Source organism: Bombina bombina, chromosome 6, assembly GCF_027579735.1.
Source record: "Bombina bombina isolate aBomBom1 chromosome 6, aBomBom1.pri, whole genome shotgun sequence".
In the NCBI taxonomy this organism is placed as follows: Eukaryota; Metazoa; Chordata; class Amphibia; order Anura; family Bombinatoridae; genus Bombina; species Bombina bombina.
In genome coordinates, this window is record NC_069504.1 from 253,002,818 (window position 1) to 253,024,723 (window position 21,906).

Genomic DNA, 21,906 nt, shown 5'->3' on the forward strand with positions numbered 1-21,906 from the left:
GTAGTCCATATCAGTCTCTGCAGTAGAGCTTTGGTGGTTTTAGAGCAATGGGAACTTGTGGGACATAATTCTCACTGCGCCTCCCATGATTTCTTTTTAAAGACACGATGAGTCCACGGATCATCATCCTTACTTGTGGGATTACACCTCCTGGTCAGCAGGAGGAGGCAAAGAGCACCACAGCAGAGCTGTTAAATAGTTCCTCCCTTCCCTCCCACCCCAGTCATTGTCTTTGCCTACGTTACTGATAGGAAAAGGTAAAGTGAGGTGTTAATTTATAAAAAAACAAAGTGTAGGTGCACATTCTACCACTAGAGTCCACATAGTTATAGCATATTTAAATATATACTTCAATTTGCTAAATATACTTGCACTGTTCAAATATGATTGGGGATAGACATCTCACACAATAATATCGACATATATTTAAATTGCAAAGAATATTATCAGAAAAATATGCTTTTAAATAAACATGGGATCTTAGTCACACAATATGATCATATTCTGCTAAGCCAGTCTACCACTTACAAGGTGTCCCAAATCAGACTGGTCCTATGCTAATCAGTATCCACACTGCAGCAAATTATGTCTATGCAGAGTTCCATAGCTATATATATATGACACAATAGTTAAACTGGAACACACCTGAACTGTGTGGTGTGCATTAAAAAAAAGCTCCCTAATTTAAAAGATACAACAAAGGTTTTTTTTCGCTCCCTTCGCTATCTATAACTCTTTTATTACGGATGCTTCTCTGCAAATTACTATATTAGCAGCTAAGAGTTCAGGGTTCTCTATCCTAGCCCGCAGAGCTTTATGGTTAAATCCTTGGTCTGCGGACGTGTCATCCAAGTCTAAGCTTCTAGCTATTCCTTACAAAGGAAAGACCTTGTTTGGACCTGTTCTGAAGGAAATTATCTGACATCACGGTAGGTAAGGGTCATCTCCTTCCTCAGGATAAGATAAATAAACAAAAAAGACGACAAAGTAATTTTCGTTCCTTTTGTTATTTCAAAGAAAATTATTTCTCTTCCTCCTCTAAACAAGAAGGAAACTATTCACAGTATAAGCCTACTTGGAGACCCAACCAGTCTTGGAACAAGGGTAAACAATCCAAGAAGCCTGCTGCTGACTCCAAAACAGCATGAAGGGTATGCCCCCGATCCGGGATCGGATCTGGTAGGGGGCAGACTTTCTTTCTTCGTTCAGGCTTGGGTGCGAGATGTTCAGGATCCCTGTGCTATAGAAAGTGTCCCAGGGATACAATCTGGAGTTCAAAAATTTTCCTCCCCGAGGAAGATTTCTTCTTTCAAGATGATCTGCAAACCAGATAATAAGAGAGGCGTTCTTACATTGTGTAAGAGACCTCTCCTCCCTGGGAGTGATTGTTCCCGTTCCTGTACAGGAACACGGGCAGGGGTTTTATTCAAATCTGTTTGTAGTTCCCAAGAAGGAGGGAACTTTCATACCTATCTTAGACCTCAAGAGTCTGAACAAGTTTCTCAGAGTCCCATCTTTCAAGATGGAAACTATTCGTACCATTCTTCCATTGATCCATTAGGGTCAATTTATGACGACGGTGGACTTAAAGGATGCATATCTACATGTTCCTATCCACCGAGATCATCATAAGTTCCTAAGGTTTGCCTTTCTGGACAAACCCTTTCAGTTCGTGACTTTCTTTCGGACTGGCCACGGCACCCAGAATTTTCACAAAGGTTCTGGGGTCTCTGCTGGCGGTTCTAAAACCGTGGGGCATTGCAGTGGCACCTTATCTGGACGATATTCTAATCCAGGCGCCATCTTGTCAACAAGCAAGGTCCCATCCCGACATTGTGCTATCCTTCCTGAGAACTCGCAGGTGGAAGGTAAATTGCACCTTGGCTTTTCCTTTCTCTTCCTAACTTCGGTCGAATGACTAAAGTGGGTGCTCTTTGCCGCCTCCTGCTGACCAGGAGGTGTAATCCCGTGGACTCATCGTGTCTTAAAAGAAACAAATGTATTAGGTAAGCATACATTTTCTTTTCTTGCTGCCCTTATCCTTTAGTCTGAGGTTTTTAGTGACTCAGCATTCTTTTTCCTCAGAGCTATGTGAGGGACAGGACCTCTCAAACCTGAGAGCTGCCTTTGCTGCCAGGCAGAAGACAAGGTAAGTGCTACATTATTTCTGGGATAAGGACTCAGATCTTACATAAATAAAAGCACATTTATTACATAAAGGGCTCCTTTTATTTAAGGGTACTCTGTGTGGGACATTATTCTTTTTCCTGAAGGAAAGATTTTGGGCAGCATACAGGGCACTGGGGCTGGAGAAAGGCTTTTATTTTAAATATGAGACTTAAAATTGGCTCCGGTGGTTTCACTATAGGGATTAGGCCACGCCCACGATGGGCTGTCTTTCCGGTTTGGTTTCGGCGCCATTAATAGTGCTATTATCCCAAGCTCTCTGCACAGTTTCTATTTGGTCTGTTCTGGAGTCGCATATGAGTTGTGCGATTCCAGTACAGACTAGTCGTGAATTATTTATCAAATACTTTGCCAGCAAGTGGTTCCGGTGCTTCTTTGAAGGGATCGTTGTCTTTATAATCCTAGTGGCTCTACGGAAGGTAGGAGCACTTCAGCAGCTGTTGAGGTGCTGAGGTGTACAAGTTTATTTTTTGGGGACAAATTTAAATGTTTTTACTGTATAAAAGATAGTTATTTGTCATTTTGCTGCAAAAAAAGAGAAAGTAACGGTTTAAAATTTAAAGAGACAAACACTGCCAGTTTGTGGCTCTCCCTTTCGGTCTTGCCACAGCCCCCAGAATCTTCACAAAGGTTCTGGGATCTCTGCTGGCGGTGCTTCGTTCAAGAGGCATTGCAGTGTCTGGAGGACATCCTAGTTCAGGCACAATCCTTTCAGCTAGCAAAATCTCACACGGACTTGGTTATTGTCCTTCCTAAGATCTCACGGCTGGAAGGTTAATTTAGAAAATAGTTCCTTAGTTCCACACACTAGAGTGACTTTCCTAGGAACCATAATAGATTCTCTGTCTCCAAAGATTATCGAGACTTGTCTATTCCTTCAGTCTTCTCCTTGTCCTTCAGTGGCTCAGTGCATGGAGTTAATCGGACTGATGGTGGCGGCAATCGACATCATTCCGTTTGCTCGCTTTCATCTAAGGGCTCTACAGTTGAACAGGCTGGGACAATGGAACGGAGATTATGCGAACTTGTCCCCTCAGCTTCTATTGGAGCAGGAGACGAGGGATTCTTTTATGGTGGTTGTCTAGATCATATCTCCCAAGGAACATGCTTTTGCAGACCTTCTTGGGTGATAGTGACAACAGATGCCATCCTTCTAGGGTGTGGAGCAGTCTTGGGCTCCCTAAAGGCTCAGGGGATTTGGTCTCAAGCAGAGTCCCTTTTACCCATGAACATTCTGGAATTGAGAGCAATCTACAATGCTCTCCTGGCCTGGCCCCAGTTAGCTTCGGCCCAGTTTATCAGGTTCCAGACGGACAACATAACGTCAGTGGCCTACATCAATCATCAGGGAGGAACAAGGAGTTCCTTGGCGATAACAGAAGTATCCAAAATAATTTGGTGGGCGGAGGCCTATTCTTGTTGTCTATCAGCAATTCACATCCCAGGGGTGGACAACTGGGAGGCAGATTTTCTGAGCAGGCATACCTTTCATCCGGGGGAGTGGGAACTCCATCCGGAAGTGTTCTCCAGTCTGATCCTCAAGTGGGGTCAGCCGGAGTTAGATCTCATGGCATCCAGGCAGAATGCCAAGCTGATAGATGCCCTGGTGGCCCCTTGGACCTTCAATCTAGCATACCTGTTTCCTCCATTTGCTCTTCTTCCTCGAGTGATTCTCATCGCACCGGCCGGGCCTTGCAGGATTTGGTATGCAGATCTGGTGGAGACGACGTCTCTACCTCCCTGTAGACTTCCGTTGCGAAAGGACCTTCTGATTCAGGGGCACTTTCTTCACCCAGATCTAGATTCTCTCTGAAGCTGACTGCTTGGAGATTGAATGCTTGATTTTATCCAAATGAGGTTTTTCGGATTCGGTCATAGAGACCATGATTCAAGGCTCGTAAACCTGTAACTAGAAAAATTTACAATAAGATTTGACGTAAATATCTATTGGTGTGAATCCAAGGGCTATTCCTAGGATTTTGTCTTTCTTTTACAAGATTTCCACGGATTTCATCCTTGTGGGATATCGCCTCCTGATCAGCAGGAGGAGGCAAAGAGCTCCACAGCAGAGTTGCATAAATAGCTCCTCCCTTTTCTGTGAGGGGTTATGGGCTCGGGTAAGGGCTTCCCCTTTTAACAGGTGTGGGTTATCATTTTTATTGAAAATGGGATACTGACATGTTGAACCTTCCCCAACTCATTCTGGCATGAACACCTATAAGCCTAGAAGCGCTGGGAGCTGTTTTAGGTTAAATTGCTATGACGCAATGGGCGATTCCCTTATGTTATTGTGTGGCATGTGGAATATGGGGCTGACGCTGGGAGTAATGCCGGAGTTGTAGGGAGATATAATGCTCTCTATCGGACTCCGGTGTATGGCGGTACTCAGTTTGTTTTTTTTCCTGGGGTGTGTTGTGTACGCCCACGAAGGGCGGGGCCTAGTATTCGCGCGCTTCAGCCGCACAGTTAGTTTTGCTGAGTGTTTACGGATCGGCAGCATTTCCTTATGGCTCCTAAGTCAACTTGTGGCTAGTATATACAAGCGATCTTAGGCACGCCGTTTTAGAGGATAGTTCTTGGTCAGTGGAGTCAGGTAGGAGCCGCAGCAGAGCTGCGGCGAGGTGACTGTTAATTCGCGTGTGCCAGTGGATATTCTTTTAACAGGTTGCTATTGCATTTTTATTTAATATCTAACACTCTGTAAAAACTTAGACAGTTTATTTTTAAAGACACAGTGCACATTTTTTTTTGGCTATACGTTTAGCTAATTATCATTAAAGGAGACACGACCAAGCTAGCTTTTACTTTCTGTTAACATGGATGATCTTGATCACACTACATGCCCTATGTGTTTAGATAAAAAAAAACAATGTTATACAGCGCTATGGTCTGAAACTGATCCAAAGCCACTCCCTAACCACCTCTCCAAAGTGGCTACAATAAAACAGGATAAAAGGAGCAAAGATGATAGGGTGCTATAGCAAGAAAAAGTACCACACTTAATCTCTAATGAAAATGTATTTTAATAAAAATAAAAATATAAACAAATATGGGACAGGATATTACTATCGCCAACAATAAAGTTTAGTGACGTCTCCCTATAGTAAGAAATAAGTAATTGCAAAAATAGATTGAACTAAGTATATTACTAAAATACCACCAATGTCTAAAATACAGAATCTAAAAATTCAAAAAATCAACCTTATATTAATAACAGAAATATTCCAAGATTAAAAGGGTTAACGATCAGTTGCATAAATATAAGAGCTGTCTATATCACACTGTGACACTTTGTTAATCCGTTAATGTTCATCAACCGACAATGGCTGTAATCCAAAGATAGTGCTAATTTTGGCAACCTTGTTGCAATTGAGGAGTAAAAATGCCACTTTTGTTGAAAGAACAATAATCCACCTTATATATGGAGTAGATTTTGATACTCGTAGGGTGTTGGAAGAGAAAGTTTTTATAAAATAGTCAGTGTATTGTGAAAAAGAAAACGCTCCAGGGCGTCCTACCGTAAACTTCTGTTCAGCTAGAAACAAGCCGCTCAGCATGTGTTGATGGCAGTTCCCACACAGTGAGATGTGCAGAGATCAGTGCTCTAAGGCATATTACCATATGATTTCCTCAGCTGGTGTCAAGCCGTTCAGTTGACATAGGTAGCGGTTCCTCCCAGTAAGTGTGTACGGTTCAGGGCATGATTAGGCTATATCACTGACCGTGTCAGTGGTTGCCGAAAATGGCACCTCACCTTGAAACTGCCGGTATCAGCGTCTCAACAGACCAGACTGAAGTTTTGTGCAGCAGCAGGAATAAAGATGTAGGTAAATCCCGCACTTAGCGTATATCACGCGCGGGTTTGAAAACTAGGTACCTAGTATTTGTTGCTCTAAGGAGGACAAGCAACTCTCCTTCTACGTGTTTCACTCTTGATTGATATTCTTGTTAGAAACCACCTTAGGTAAAAACCCAGGTTTGGTACGCAGAACTACCTTATCTGCATGAAAAATCAGATAAGGAGAATCACGTTGTAAGGCAGATAGCTCAGAGACTCTCCGAGCCGAGGAAATAGCCATCAAAAACAGAACTTTCCAAGATAAAAGTTTAATATCAATGGAATGAAGGGGTTCAAACGGAACTCCTTGAAGAACCTTAAGAACCAAGTTTAAGCTCCACGGGGGAGCAACAGGTTTAAACACAGGCTTAATTCTAACCAAAGCCTGGCAAAATGCCTGGACGTCTGGAACCTCTGCCAGACGCTTGTGCAAAGGAATAGACAGAGCAGAAATCTGTCCCTTTAAGGAACTAGCTGATAATCCTTTGTCCAAGCCCTCTTGGAGAAAAGACAATATTCTAGGAATCCTAACCTTACTCCATGAGTAATTCTTGGATTCACACCAATAAAGATATTTACTCCATATCTTGTGGCAGATTTTCCTGGTAACAGGCTTTCGTGCCTGTATTAAAGTATCAATGACTGACTCGGAGAAGCCACGCTTTGATAGAATCAAGCGTTCAATCTCCATGCAGTCAGTCTCAGAGAAATTAGATTTGGATGATTGAAAGGACCTTGTATCAGAAGGTCCTGTCTTAGAGGCAGAGTCCATGGTGGAAAGGATGACATGTCCACTAGGTCTGCATACCAAGTCCTGCGTGGCCACGCAGGCGCTATCAGAATCACCGATGCTCTCTCCTGTTTGATTTTGGCAATCAGTCGAGGGAGCAGAGGAAACGGTGGAAACACATAAGCCAGGTTGAAGAACCAAGTCTATCTCTCAGCGTCGCTTCTGGGTCCCTGGACCTGGATCCGTAACAAGGAAGCTTGGCGTTCTGGCGAGACGCCATGAGATCCAACTCTGGTTTGCCCCAATGATGAATCAATTGAGCAAACACCTCCGGATGGAGTTCCCACTCCCCCGGATGGAAAGTCTGACGACTTAGAAAATCCGCCTCCCAGTTCTCCACGCCTGGGATATGGATTGCTGACAGGTGGCAAGAGTGGTACTCTGCCCAGCGAATTATTTTTGAGACTTCTAACATCGCTAGGGAACTCCTGGTTCCCCCTTGATGGTTGATGTAAGCCACAGTCGTGATGTTGTCCGACTGAAATCTGATGAACCTCAGTGTTGCTAACTGAGGCCAAGCCAGAAGAGCATTGAATATCGCTCTTAACTCCAGAATATTTATTGGAAGGAGTTTCTCCTCCTGAGTCCACGATCCCTGTGCCTTCAGGGAGTTCCAGACTGCACCCCAACCTAGAAGGCTGGCATCTGTTGTTACAATTGTCCAATCTGGCCGGCGAAAGGTCATACCCTTGGACAGGTGTACCCGAGACAACCACCAGAGAAGAGAATCTCTGGTCTCTTGATCCAGATTTAGCAGAGGGGACAAATCTGTGTAATCCCCATTCCACTGACTCAGCATGCATAATTGCAGCGGTCTGAGATGAAGGCGCGCAAATGGCACTATGTCCATTGCCGCTACCATTAAGCCGATTACCTCCATACACTGAGCTACCGAAGGGCGCGGAATGGAGCGAAGAACACGGCAAGCATTTAGAAGTTTTGATAACCTGGACTCCGTCAGGTAAATTTTCATTTCTAAAGAATCTATAAGAGTCCCTAAGGAGGAGACTCTTGTGAGTGGGGATAGAGAACTCTTTTCCTCTTTCACTTTCCACCCATGCGACCTCAGAAATGCCAGAACTATCTCTGTATGAGACTTGGCAATTTGAAAGCTTGACGCCTGTATCAGGATGTCGTCTAGATACGGAGCCACCGCTATGCCTCGCGGTCTTAGAACCGCCAGAAGTGAGCCCAGAACCTTTGTAAAGATTCTCGGGGCTGTAGCCAACCCGAAGGGAAGAGCTACAAATTGGTAATGCCTGTCTAGAAAGGCAAACCTTAGAAACCGATGATGATCTTTGTGAATCTGTATGTGAAGGTAGGCATCCTTTAAGTCCACTGTGGTCATGTACTGACCTTCTTGGATCATGGGTAGGATGGTCCAAATAGTTTCCATTTTGAAAGATGGAACTCTGAGGAATTTGTTTAAGATCTTTAGATCCAAAATTGGTCTGAAGGTTCCCTCTTTTTTGGGGACCACAAACAGATTTGAATAAAAACCCTGTCCTTGTTCCGTCCGCGGAACTGGATGGATCACTCCCATAACTAGGAGGTATTGCACACAGCGTAGGAATGCCTCTTTCTTTATCTGATTTGCAGATAGCCTTGAAAGATGAAATCACCCTTGTGGAGGGGAAGCTTTGAAGTCCAGAAGATATCCCTGAGATATGATCTCCAACGCCCAGGGATCCTGAACATCTCTTGCCCACGCCTGGGCGAAGAGAGAAAGTCTGCCCCCTACTAGATCCGTCGCCGGGTAGGGGGCCGTTCCTTCATGCTGTCTTATAGGCAGCAGCAGGCTTTCTGGCCTGCTTGCCTTTGTTCCAGGACTGGTTAGGTTTCCAGGCCTGCTTAGATTGAGCAAAAGTTCCCTCTTGTTTTGAAGCAGAGGGAAGTTGATGCTGCACCTGCCTTGAAATTTCGAAAGGCACGAAAATTAGACTGTTTGGCCTTTGCTTTGGCCCTGTCCTGAGGAAGGGTGTGACCCTTACCTCCAGTAATGTCAGCAATAATTTCCTTCAAACCAGGCCCGAATAAGGTCTGCCCCTTGAAAGGAATGTTGAGTAATTTAGACTTCGAAGTCACGTCAGCTGACAAGGATTTAAGCCATAGCGCCCTACGCGCTTGGATGGCGAATCCGGAATTCTTAGCCGTTAGTTTAGTCAAATGAACAATGGCATCAGAAACAAATGAGTTAGCTAGCTTAAGTGTTCTAAGCTTGTCAATAATTTCAGTCAATGGAGCTGTATGGATGGCCTCTTCCAGGGCCTCAAACCAGAATGCCGCCGTGGCCGTGACATGCGCAATGCATGCAAGGGGCTGTAAAATAAAACCTTGTTGAATAAACATTTTCTTAAGGTAACCCTCCAATTTTTTATCCATTAGATCTGAAAAAGCACAACTGTCCTCAACCGGGATAGTAGTACGCTTTGCTAAAGTATAAACTGCTCCCTCCACCTTAGGGACCGTCTGCCATAAGTCCCGTGTAGTGGCGTCTATTGGAAACATTTTTCTAAATATAGGAGGTGGGGAAAAAGGCACACCCTTTCTATCCCACTCCTTGCTAATAATTTCTGTAAGCCTTTTAGGTATAGGAAAAACATCAGTACACACCGGTACCGCATAGTATTTATCCAGCCTACACAATTTCTCTGGTACTGCAACTGTGTTACAGTCATTCAGAGCAGCTAATACCTCCCCAAGCAACACACGGAGGTTCTCAAGCTTAAATTTAAAATTAGAAATCTCTGAATCAGGTTTCCCCGAATCAGAGATGTCACCCACAGACTGAAGCTCTCCGTCCTCATGATCTGCATATTGTGACGCAGTATCAGACATGGCCCTTACAGCATCTGCGCGCTCTGTATTTCTCCTAACCCCAGAGCAATCGCGCTTGCCTCTTAATTCAGGCAACCTGGATAATACCTCTGACAGGGTATTTTCTCCAACATTGGTGTGTCCGGTCCACGGCGTCATCCTTATTTGTGGGATATCTCTTCCCCAACAGGAAATGGCAAAGAGTCCCAGCAAAGCTGGCCATATAGTCCCTCCTAGGCTCCGCCCACCCCAGTCATTCTCTTTGCCGTTGCACAGGCAACATCTCCACGGAGATGGTTAAGAGTTTTTTGGTGTTTAAATGTAGTTTTTATCCTTCTATCAAGTGTTTGTTATTTTAAAATAGTGCTGGTATGTACTATTTACTCTGAAACAGAAAAGGATGAAGATTTCTGTTTGTGAGAGGAAGATGATTTTAGCAGACAGTAACTAAAATCGATTGCTGTTTCCACATAGGACTGTTGAGATGAAGTAACTTCAGTTGGGGGAAACAGCAGACTTTTCTGCTTAAGGTATGACTAGCCATATTTCTAACAAGACCATGTAATGCTGGAAGGCTGTCATTTCCCCTCATGGGGACCGGTAAGCCATTTTCTTAGTCAAACAAACAGAATAAAGGGCTTAATATGGGCTAAAAAACTGGTAGACATTTTTATGGGCTAAATCGATTGCTTTATTTGGGCATTTTATTAATATTTATGCTGACAATTCACATTTATAAACTTGGGGAACGTTTATTAAACGGCAGGCACTATGTTAGACACCTTTTCCAGTCAGGGGGCCTTCCTAGTTGTAGACTGAGCCTCATTTTCGCGCCATTACTGCGCAGTTGTTTTTTGAGAGCAGGGCATGCAGATGCATGTGTGGGAATCTGAAATTTGCTGGAAAAGCTTCTAGAAGGCGTCAATTGGTATCGTATTCCCCTCTGGGCTTGGTTGGGTCTCAGCAAAGGCTATAGCTGGGACTGTATAGGGGTTAAATTTGTAAACGGCTCCGGGTTAAGGGTTAAAGCTCTGAAATTTGGTGTGCAATACTCTTAATGCTTTAAGACACTGTGGTGAAATTTTGGTAATTTTTGAACAATTCCTTCATACTTTTTCACATATTCAGTAATAAAGTGTTTTCTGTTTAAAATTTAAAGAGACAGTAACGGTTTTGTTTTAAAACGTTTTTTGTGCTTTATTGACAAGTTTAAGCCTGTTTAACATGTCTGTGCCTTCGGATAAGCTATGTTCTATATGTATGAAAGCCAATGTGTCTCCCCATTTAAATTTATGTGATAATTGTGCCATAGCGTCCAAACAAAGTAAGGACAGTACTGCCACAGATAATGATATTGCCCAAGATGATTCCTCAGATGAGGGGAGTAAACATGATACTACATCATCTCCTACTGTGTCTACACCAGTTTTGCCCACACAGAAGGCCCCTAGTACATCTAGTGCGCCAATGCTTATTACCATGCATCAATTAACGGCTGTAATGGATAACTCCATAGCAAATATTTTAGCCAAAATGCCTACTTATCAGAGAAAGCGCGATTGCTCTGTTTTAAACACTGAAGAGCAGGAGGGCGCTGATGATAATTGTTCTGTCATACCCTCACACCAATCTGAAGGGGCCATGAGGGAGGTTTTGTCAGATGGGGAAATTTCAGATTCAGGAAAAATTTCTCAACAAGCTGAACCTGATGTTGTGACATTTAAATTTAAATTAGAACATCTCCGCGCACTACTTAAGGAGGTGTTATCTACTCTGGATGATTGTGACAACTTGGTCATTCCAGAGAAATTATGCAAGATGGACAAGTTCCTAGAGGTTCCGGTGCACCCGACGCTTTTCCTATACCCAAGTGGGTGGCGGACATAGTAAATAAGGAGTGGGAAAAGCCCGGCATACCTTTTTGTTCCCCCCCCCCTATATTTAAGAAATTATTTCCTATGGTCGACCCCAGAAAGGACTTATGGCAGACAGTCCCTAAGGTCGAGGGGGCAGTTTCTACTCTAAACAAACGCACTACTATTCCTATCGAAGATAGTTGTGCTTTCAAAGATCCTATGGATAAAAAATTGGAGGGTTTGCTTAAAAGGATTTTTGTACAGCAAGGTTACCTTCTACAACCCATTTCGTGCATTGTTCCTGTCACTACAGCAGCGTGGTTCTGGTTCGAGGAACTAGAAAACTCGCTTAGTAGAGAGACTCCATATGAGGAGGTTATGGACAGAGTTCACGCACTTAAGTTGGCTAACTCTTTTATTTTAGATGCCGCTTTGCAATTAGCTAGATTAGCGGCGAAAAATTCAGGGTTTGCTATCGTGGCGCGCAGAGCGTTTTGGCTAAAGTCTTGGTCAGCGGATGTGTCATCCAAGACAAAATTGCTTAACATCCCTTTCAAAGGTAAAACTCTATTTGGACCAGAATTGAAAGAGATTATTTCAGACATCACTGGGGGAAAGGGCCACGCCCTTCCACAAGATAGGCCTTTCAAGGCCAAAAATAAGTCTAATTTTCGTTCCTTTCGCAATTTCAGGAACGGACCGGCCTCTAATTCTGCATCCTCTAAGCAAGAGGGTAATGCCTCACAACCCAAACCAGCCTGGAAACCGATGCAAGGCTGGAACAAGGGTAAGCAGGCCAAGAAGCCTGCCGCTGCTAACAAAACAGCATGAAGGAGTAGCGCCCGATCCGGGACCGGTTCTAGTGGGGGGCAGACTCTCTCTCTTTGCTCAGGCTTGGGCAAGAGATGTTCAGGATCCCTGGGCGCTAGAAATAGTTTCTCAGGGTTATCTCCTGGAATTCAGGGAACTACCCCCAAGGGGAAGGTTCCACATGTCTCACTTATCCTCAAACCAAATAAAGAGACAGGCGTTCTTACATTGTGTAGAAGACCTGTTAAAGATGGGAGTGATACACCCAGTTCCAATAAAGGAACAAGGAATGGGATTTTATTCCAATCTGTTCGTAGTTCCCAAAAAAGAGGGAACTTTCAGACCAATTTTGGATTTGAAGATCCTAAACAAATTTCTCAGGGTACCATCGTTCAAGATGGAAACCATTCGAACGATTCTACCCACTATCCAGGAAAGTCAATTTATGACTACCGTGGATCTAAAGGATGCGTACCTACATATTCCTATCCACAAAGAACATCATCAGTTCCTAAGGTTCGCTTTTCTGGACAAGCATTACCAGTTTGTGGCCCTCCCATTCGGGTTAGCCACTGCTCCAAGGATTTTCACAAAGGTACTAGGGTCCCTTCTAGTGGTTCTAAGACCGAGGGGCATTGCAGTAGTACCTTACTTGGACGACATTCTAATACAAGCGTCGTCCCTGTCAAAAGCAAAGGCTCATACAGACATCGTTCTGGCCTTTCTCAGATCACACGGATGGAAGGTGAACATAGAAAAAAGTTCTCTGTCTCCGTCAACAAGAGTTCCCTTCTTGGGAACAATAATAGATTCCTTAGAAATGAGGATTTTTCTGACAGAGGTCAGAAAGTCAAAACTTCTAAGCACTTGTCAAGTTCTTCATTCTGTTCCTCGTCCTTCCATAGCACAGTGCATGGAAGTAGTAGGGTTGATGGTTGCAGCAATGGACATAGTTCCTTTTGCACGAATTCATCTAAGACCATTACAACTGTGCATGCTCAAACAGTGGAATGGGGACTATACAGACTTGTCTCCAATGATTCAAGTAGATCAGAAGACCAGAGATTCACTCTGTTGGTGGCTGACCCTGGACCATCTGTCCCAGGGAATGAGCTTCCGCAGACCAGAGTTGGGTCATTGTCACGACCGACGCCAGTCTAGTGGGCTGGGGCGCGGTCTGGGAATCCCTGAAAGCTCAGGGTCTATGGTCTCGGGAAGAGTCTCTTCTCCCGATAAACATTCTGGAACTGAGAGCGATATTCAATGCTCTCAGGGCTTGGCCTCAACTAGCAAAGGCCAGATTCATAAGGTTCCAATCAGACAACATGACGACCGTTGCGTATATCAATCATCAGGGGGGAACAAGGAGTTCCCTGGTGATGAAAGAAGTGACCAAAATAATTCAATGGGCGGAGGATCACTCCTGCCACCTGTCTGCGATCCACATCCCAGGTGTGGAAAACTGGGAGGCGGATTTTCTGAGTCGTCAGACATTCCATCCGGGGGAGTGGGAACTCCATCCGGAGATCTTTGCCCAAATAACTCAATAGATGTTCAAGCATTTGTTCAGGCTCTGGTTAGGATCAAGCCTGTTTACAGACCTTTGACTCCTCCCTGGAGTCTAAATCTAGTTCTTTCAGTTCTTCAAGGGGTTCCGTTTGAACCTTTACATTCCATAGATATTAAGTTACTATCTTGGAAAGTTTTGTTTTTGGTTGCAATTTCTTCTGCTAGAAGAGTTTCAGAGTTATCTGCTCTGCAGTGTTCTCCGCCCTATCTGGTGTTCCATGCAGATAAGGTGGTTTTGCGTACTAAGCCTGGTTTCTAACAAAAATATTAACCAGGAGATAGTTGTACCTTCTTTATGTCCGAATCCAGTTTCAAAGAAGGAACGTTTGTTACACAATTTGGACGTAGTCCGTGCTCTAAAATTCTATTTAGAGGCTACAAAAGATTTCAGACAAACATCTTCCTTGTTTGTTGTTTATTCTGGTAAAAGGAGAGGTCAAAAAGCGACTTCTACCTCTCTTTCCTTTTGGCTTAAAAGCATCATCCGATTGGCTTATGAGACTGCCGGACGGCAGCCTCCTGAAAGAATCACAGCTCACTCCACTAGGGCTGTGGCTTCCACATGGGCCTTCAAGAACGAGGCTTCTGTTGACCAGATATGTAAGGCAGCGACTTGGTCTTCACTGCACACTTTTGCCAAATTTTACAAATTTGATACTTTTGCTTCTTCGGAGGCTATTTTTGGGAGAAAGGTTTTGCAAGCCGTGGTGCCTTCCGTTTAGGTAACCTGATTTGCTTCCTCCCTTCATCCGTGTCCTAAAGCTTTGGTATTGGTTCCCACAAGTAAGGATGACGCCGTGGACCGGACACACCAATGTTGGAGAAAACAGAATTTATGCTTACCTGATAAATTACTTTCTCCAACGGTGTGTCCGGTCCACGGCCCGCCCTGGTTTTTTAATCAGGTCTGATGAATTATTTTCTCTAACTACAGTCACCACGGTACCATATGGTTTCTCCTATATATATTTCCTCCTGTCCGTCGGTCGAATGACTGGGGTGGGCGGAGCCTAGGAGGGACTATATGGCCAGCTTTGCTGGGACTCTTTGCCATTTCCTGTTGGGGAAGAGATATCCCACAAGTAAGGATGACGCCGTGGACCGGACACACCGTTGGAGAAAGTAATTTATCAGGTAAGCATAAATTCTGTTATTCATGATTGCAGCCATGTCCTGCAAGGTAATCGCTATGGGCGTCCCTGATGTAATTGGCGCCATATTAGCGTGCATCCCCTGAGCGGGAGGCGAAGGGTCTGACACGTGGGGAGAGTTAGTCGGCATAACTTCCCCCTCTTCAGAATCTTCTGGTGATATTTCTTTTATAGTTAAAGACTGATCTTTACTGTTTAAGGTGAAATCAATACATTTAGTACACATTCTCCTATGGGGCTCCACCATGGCTTTCAAACATAATGAACAAGTAGTTTCCTCTGTGTCAGACATGTTTAAACATACTAGCAATGAGACTAGCAATCTTGGAAAACACTTTAAACAAGTTTACAAGCAATATAAAAAACGTTACTGCACCTTTAAGAAACACAAATTTTGTCAAAATTTGAAATAACAGTGAAAAAAAGGCAGTTACACTAACGAAATTTTTACAGTGTATGTAACAAGTTAGCAGAGCATTGCACCCACTTGCAAATGGATGATTAACCCCTTAATACCCAAAACGGAATAATAAATTACAAAAACGTTTTTTCAAACAGTCACAACTGCCACAGCCCTACTGTGGCTTTTTACCTCCCTCAAAAACGACTTTGAAGCCTTTTGAGCCCTCCAGAGATGTCCTGGTTCATGCAGGAAGAAGCTGGATGTCTGTCTGTCTAATTTTTGCTGTGCAAAAAAAAACGGCAAAATAGGCCCCTCCCACTCATATTACAACAGTGGAAAGCCTAAGGAAACTGTTTCTAGGCAAAATTCACGCCAGCCATGTGGAAAAAAAACTAGGCCCCAATAAGTTTTATCACCAAATACATATAAAAACGATTAAACATGCCAGCAAACGTTTTATATTACATTTTTATAAGAGTATGTATCTCTATTAATAAGCCTGATACCAGTCGCTCTCACTGCATTTAAGGCTTTACTTACATTAGTTCGGTATCAGCAGCATTTTCTAGCAAATTCCATCCCTAGAAAAATATTTTAACTGCACATACCTTATTGCCGGAAAACCTGCACGCCATTCCCTCTCTGAAGTTACCTCACTCCTCAGAATATGTGAGAACAGCCATGGATCTTAGTTACTTCTGCTAAGATCATAGAAAACGCAGGCAGATTCTTCTTCTAAATACTGCCTGAGATAAACAGTACACTCCGGCACCATTTAAAAATAACAAACTTTTGAGTGAAGAATAAACTAAGTATAAAACACCACACTCCTCTTACAACCTCCATCTTGGTTGAGGCTTGCAAGAGAATGACTGGGTATGACAGCTGGGGGAGGAGCTATATAGCAGCTCTGCTGTGGGTGATCCTCTTGCAACTTCCTGTTGGGAAGGAGAATATCCCACAAGTAATGGAAGATCCGTGGACTGGATACACTTAACAAGAGAAATTACAGCTAAACACTAACACCACAAAAATGTAAAAATAGCCTTGGTCCCAAACGGTCAGAAAGTGGAAAAGTGCTGTGGTCATTAGGGGGTTAAAGCTTTGCTGGGGTGTTCTTTGCCGCCTCCTGGTGGCCAGGAGTTGAATTCCACTAGTAATTAGAATGGATTTGTGGACTCTCCATGCCAGGAAAGAAAATTTATCAGGTAAGCATAAATTTTTGTTTTTCCATGAATATTCAGTATTTCTTTCGGTTGAATCTAATAGCACGTCAGCCAAATATTAGGAATTTTTCTGAATATTCAGCCGAAAAATTTGGACGAAGCAAACTTTTTGTCTGTGTGCTTGTCTAAATTTAACCAAAAACTTGGTTCCTTTATTTAAAAAGTTTTGACATAACTAATGGAAAACTACTATAACCCATCTCTACCAAACATAAATAATAGTGTCTATAGTCTGTGTTGAGAAACACTTCTCTATAAAACAGGCATACTTTTTCTGGGTTGTTATAAAAGATCTTTAAACATGTTGCTTATTCTGGGCTCTTTATTCTTTCATAATGTCAAACAAAAGTTTTTTTTTTTTTTTTTTTTTTTTACACTCTCTTAGCTTCCAAGACACAAGTCTGTAGTTGTAACTTTGAATGCTTCTGATGACAGTGATTCAGATGGAGAACCACCCAGTACAAACAATGTTTTTGGAGGACTTGAGTCGATGATCAAAGAAGCAAGAAGAACTGCAGAGGTGATTTTATACATATTTTTTTTTTTTTTTTGTAATTCAGAAATTAATGGGCTGCAGCATAAAACAAAAACAAGGTCTGTGACTTGTGCAGCAGCCTTCTGGTTTATTATATTACGCTAGATATACATTATATTCCCAATGCTGATAAAACTGAGTTTTGCAGAAATACGGTCATAAAAATGTTTTTGAGTCGTGAATTTGCCAATATTATTTGCTTAGATAAATACTAAATAATATATACAGAGCTTGCAAATTCGGTACATTTTATTATTATTTTTTTTAAAGCTTTGCCTCCACGCTTGGCGTCCTAATCAGGTGTTCACAATTAACTGTGTATAGCATCAACAACATTTCTGGATACACATATTTGCTGTTAATCCCCTTATTATATCCGGAGCAGACCCATTCCTTTTAGGAATATTACACCATCCAGAACAATTACTTTATATGTAAAATTGCTAACTAGAAGTTATAGTGCCTAAATCACAATTGTTCTATAAAATTGTATCTTGTTTTGCATTTTCAGGTAATATGCATTGTTTGCCTATAAAGTTATTGTAAATGTCCCCCCTTTGTATAATCATATCCGGAATGTTAGAGATATTTAAAGGGACACTGAACCCAAATTTCTCTTGTAAGGTGTATCCAGTCCACGGGTTCATCCATTACTTGTGGGATATTCTCCTTCCCAACAGGAAGCTGCAAGAGGACACCCACAGAAGAGCAGTCTATATAGCTCCTCCCCTAACCCCCACCTCCAGTCATTCTCTTGCAGCTCTCGACAAGATAGGAAGTATCAAGAGATATGTGGTGACTTAGTATAGTTTTACTCTCAGGCAGAAGTTAGAAGAAGAATTCTGCCTGGAGGTTTGATGATCTTAGCGGTTTGTAACTAAGGTCCATTGCTGTTCTCACACATAACTGAAGAGTATGGGAAAACTTCAGTTGGGGGAACGGTCTGCAGATTACCTGCTTTGAGGTATGTTCAGTATTTTTATCTCTAGAGAGATGAATAAGTTCTAGAAAATGCTGACAGAGCCTTGTGTATTTGAGGTAAGCTAGATGCAATGATTTAACGACTGGGATCATGCTTACAAAACAGGGTAATACTCATGTTAATACTCCTATTTATGAAAACATGTAAACGTTTTGTCACTAAGTAATATAACGTTTTTTTCTCTGAGGGAGATAAGTCTTTATTTGGGGCCTAGTTTCCACATGGCTAGTCAGATACTCCTAGGAGTACTTTCTTAACATCCAGTACATGGTGGGAGGGGCCTATATTTGCGCTCTAGATGCGCAGTTTCCTGCAGACTGAGACATCCAGCTTCCCTACAGGAGTCCTCTGGCATCTGAGGACCACTATAGAGGGTTTATTTCTTCCCTAAATCGTATTTGAGGGCAGGTAGGAGCCTCAGCAGAGCTGTGGCAAGGTGCTTAACTGTATTTTAAAGGTGCTTGACATTTTTTAAATCCGGTTTGGAGCCTAAGGGGTTAATCATCAATTTGCAAGTGGGTGCAATGTCCCTTACACACACTGTAAAAATTTCAAAGAGTTCACTATATTTTTACGCTGTTTTGCAGTTTAAGTGCTAGTTTTTTTCTCTTAAAGGCACAGTAACGTTTTTATTTAATTGCTGTTTTACATTTATTAAAGTGTTTTCCAAGCTTGCTTGTCTCATTACTAGTCTGTTTAACATGTCTGACATAGAGGAAACTCCTTGTTCAATATGTTTGGAAGACATTGTGGAACCCCCTCTTAGAATGTGTACCAAATGTACTGAAATTTCTATAAACTATAAAGACCATATTATGATTTATCTCCAGGGGATTCTCTGACTGAAAAAAGGGAGATTATGCCATCTAGCTCTCCCCACGTGTCAGAACCTATAACTCCCGCTCAAGTGACGCCAAGTACATCTAGCGCGTCTAATTCTTTTACCTTACAGGACATGGTGGCAGTTATGAATGCTACCCTCTCAGAGGTATTGTCCAAACTGCCAGGGTTACAAGGAAAGCGGGACAGCTCTGGGGCTAGAACAAATACAGAGCTTTTCTGACGCTTTAATATCTGTGTCCTATATAACCTCACAATACTCAGAAGCCGAAGCAGGAGAGCTTCTATCTGTAGGTGACATTTCAGATTCAGGGAAGGCGTTGCTTCAGTCTGACTCTGAAATGACAGCGATTAAATTTAAGCTCGAGCACCTCCGCTTATTGCTTAAGGAGGTTTTAGCGACTCTGGATGACTGTGAACCCGTTGTAGTTCCAGAGAAATTGTGTAAGATGGACAAATACTTTGCAGTGCCTGTTTACACTGATGTTTTTCCAGTCCCTAAGAGGTTTTCGGAAATTATTACTAAGGAATGGGATAGACCAGTTGTGCCGTTCTCTCCCCCTCCTGCTTTCAAAAAGATGTTTCCCATAGATGCCGCCACACGGGACTCGTGGCAGACGGTCCCTAAGGTGGAGGGAGCAGTCTCTACCCTAGCTAAGCGTACAACTATCCCCGTTGAGGACAGTTGTGCTTTCCTAGATCCTATGGATAAAAAATTGGAGGGTCTCCTTAAGAAAATTTCTTTCATGTAATTAGCAAGAGTCCATAAGCTAGTGACGTATGGGATATACATTCCTACCAGGAGGGGCAAAGTTTCCCAAACCTCAAAATGCCTATAAATACACCCCTCACCACACCCACAAATCAGTTTTACAAACTTTGCCTCCGATGGAGGTGGTGAAGTAAGTTTGTGCTAGATTCTACGTTGATATGCGCTCCGCAGCAGGTTGGAGCCCGGTTTTCCTCTCAGCGTGCAGTGAATGTCAGAGGGATGTGAGGAGAGTATTGCCTGTTTGAATTCAATGATCTCCTTCTACGGGGTCTATTTCATGGGTTCTCTGTTATCGGTCGTAGAGATTCATCTCTTACCTCCCTTTTCAGATCGACTATATACTCTTATATTTATACCATTACCTCTGCTGATTTTCGTTTCAGTACTGGTTTGGCTTTCTACAACATGTAGATGAGTGTCCTGGGGTAAGTAAGTCTTATTTTCTGTGACACTCTAAAGCTATGGTTGGGCACTTTTTTTTATAAAGTTCTAAATATATGTATTCAAACATTTATCAACATTTCCTTATTTCAGACAGTCAGTTTCATATTTGGGATAATGCATTTGAATATATCATTTTTATCTTACCATAAAATTTGACTTTTTCCCTGTGGGCTATTAGGCTCGCGGGGGCTGAAAATGCTTCATTTTATTGCGTCATTCTTGGCGCGGACTTTCTTGGCGCGAAAAGTTTTTTTCTATTTCCGGCGTCATACGTGTCGCCGGAAGTTGCGTCATTTTTGACGTTTTTCGTGCCAAAAATGTCGGCGTTCCGGGTGTGGCGTCATTTTTGGCGCTAATAGCATTTAGGCGCCAAATAATGTGGGCGTCAATTTTGTCTCCACTTATTTAAGTCTCATTTTTTGTTGCTTCTGGTTGCTAGAAGCTTGTTCACTGGCATTTTTTCCCATTCCTGAAACTGTCATTTAAGGAATTTGATCAATTTTGCTTTATATGTTGTTTTTTCTATTACATATTGCAAGATGTCCCACGTTGCAACTGAGTCAGAAGATACTGCTGGAACTACCAAAGCTAAGTGTATCTGCTGTAAACTTTTGGTAGTTGTTCCTCCAGCTGTTGTTTGTATTAAATGTCATGACAAACTTGTTAATGCAGAAAATATTTCCTTTAGTAAAGTACCATTACCTGTTGCAGTTCCATCAACATCTAATGTTCAGAGTGTTCCTGATAACATAAGAGATTTTGTTTCTGAATCCATTAAGAAGGCTATGTCTCTTATTCCTCCTTCTGGTAAACATAAAAAGTCTTTTAAAACTTCTCTTTATACAGATGAATTTTTAAATGAACATCATCATTCTGATTCTAATGATTCTTCTGATACAGAGGATTCTGTCTCAGAGGTTGATGCTGATAAATAGTCATATTTATTTAAAATGGAATTTATCCGTTCTTTACTTAAAGAAGTCCTAATTGCATTAGAAATTGAGGATTCTGGTCCTCTTGATACTAAATCTAAACGTTTAGACAAGGTCTTTAGATCTCCTGTGGTTATTCCAGAAGTTTTTCCTGTTCCTGGTGCTATTTCTGAAGTAATTTCCAGAGAATGGAATAATTTGGGTAATTCATTTACTCCTTCTAAACATTTTAAGCAATTATATCCTGTGCCGTCTGACAGATTAGAGTTTTGGGACAAAATCCCTAAAGTTGATGGGGCTATTTCTCCTGTTAAGTGTGGTCAGTCCACGGGTCATCATTACTTCTGGGATATTAACTCCTCCCCAACAGGAAGTGCAAGAGGATCACCCAAGCAGAGCTGCTATATAGCTCCTCCCCTCTACGTCACACCCAGTCATTCTCTTGCACCCAACTAATAGATAGGATGTGTGAGAGGACTGTGGTGATTATACTTAGTTTTTTAAATCTTCAATCAAAAGTTTATTTTAAAACAGCACCGGAGTGTGTTGTTCCTTCTCAGGTAGAATTTGAAGAAGAATCTACCTGAGTTTTTGGATGATTTTAGCCGGCGTAGCTAAAATTCATTTTGCTGTTCTCGGCCATTCTGAGGAGTGAGGTAAACTTCAGATCAGGGGACAGCGGGCAGGTTCACCTGCAAAGAGGTATGTTGCAGTATATTATTTTCTGAGGAATGGAATTGACTAAGAAAATACT

General features: G+C 42.5%; 1 protein-coding gene across 3 annotated transcripts in view; it reads left to right on the forward strand.

Annotated features, from left to right (window-relative positions):
• ZFC3H1 (zinc finger C3H1-type containing) overlaps positions 1-21,906 on the forward strand; it is a 635,174-nt gene that overhangs the window by 76,446 nt on the left and 536,822 nt on the right. For all 3 annotated transcript variants that reach the window (XM_053716781.1, XM_053716782.1, XM_053716783.1), the window contains exon 10: positions 17,033-17,167. In XM_053716781.1, coding sequence (XP_053572756.1) covers positions 17,033-17,167 — 135 coding nt within the window. The remainder of the gene's footprint in view (positions 1-17,032; positions 17,168-21,906) is intronic.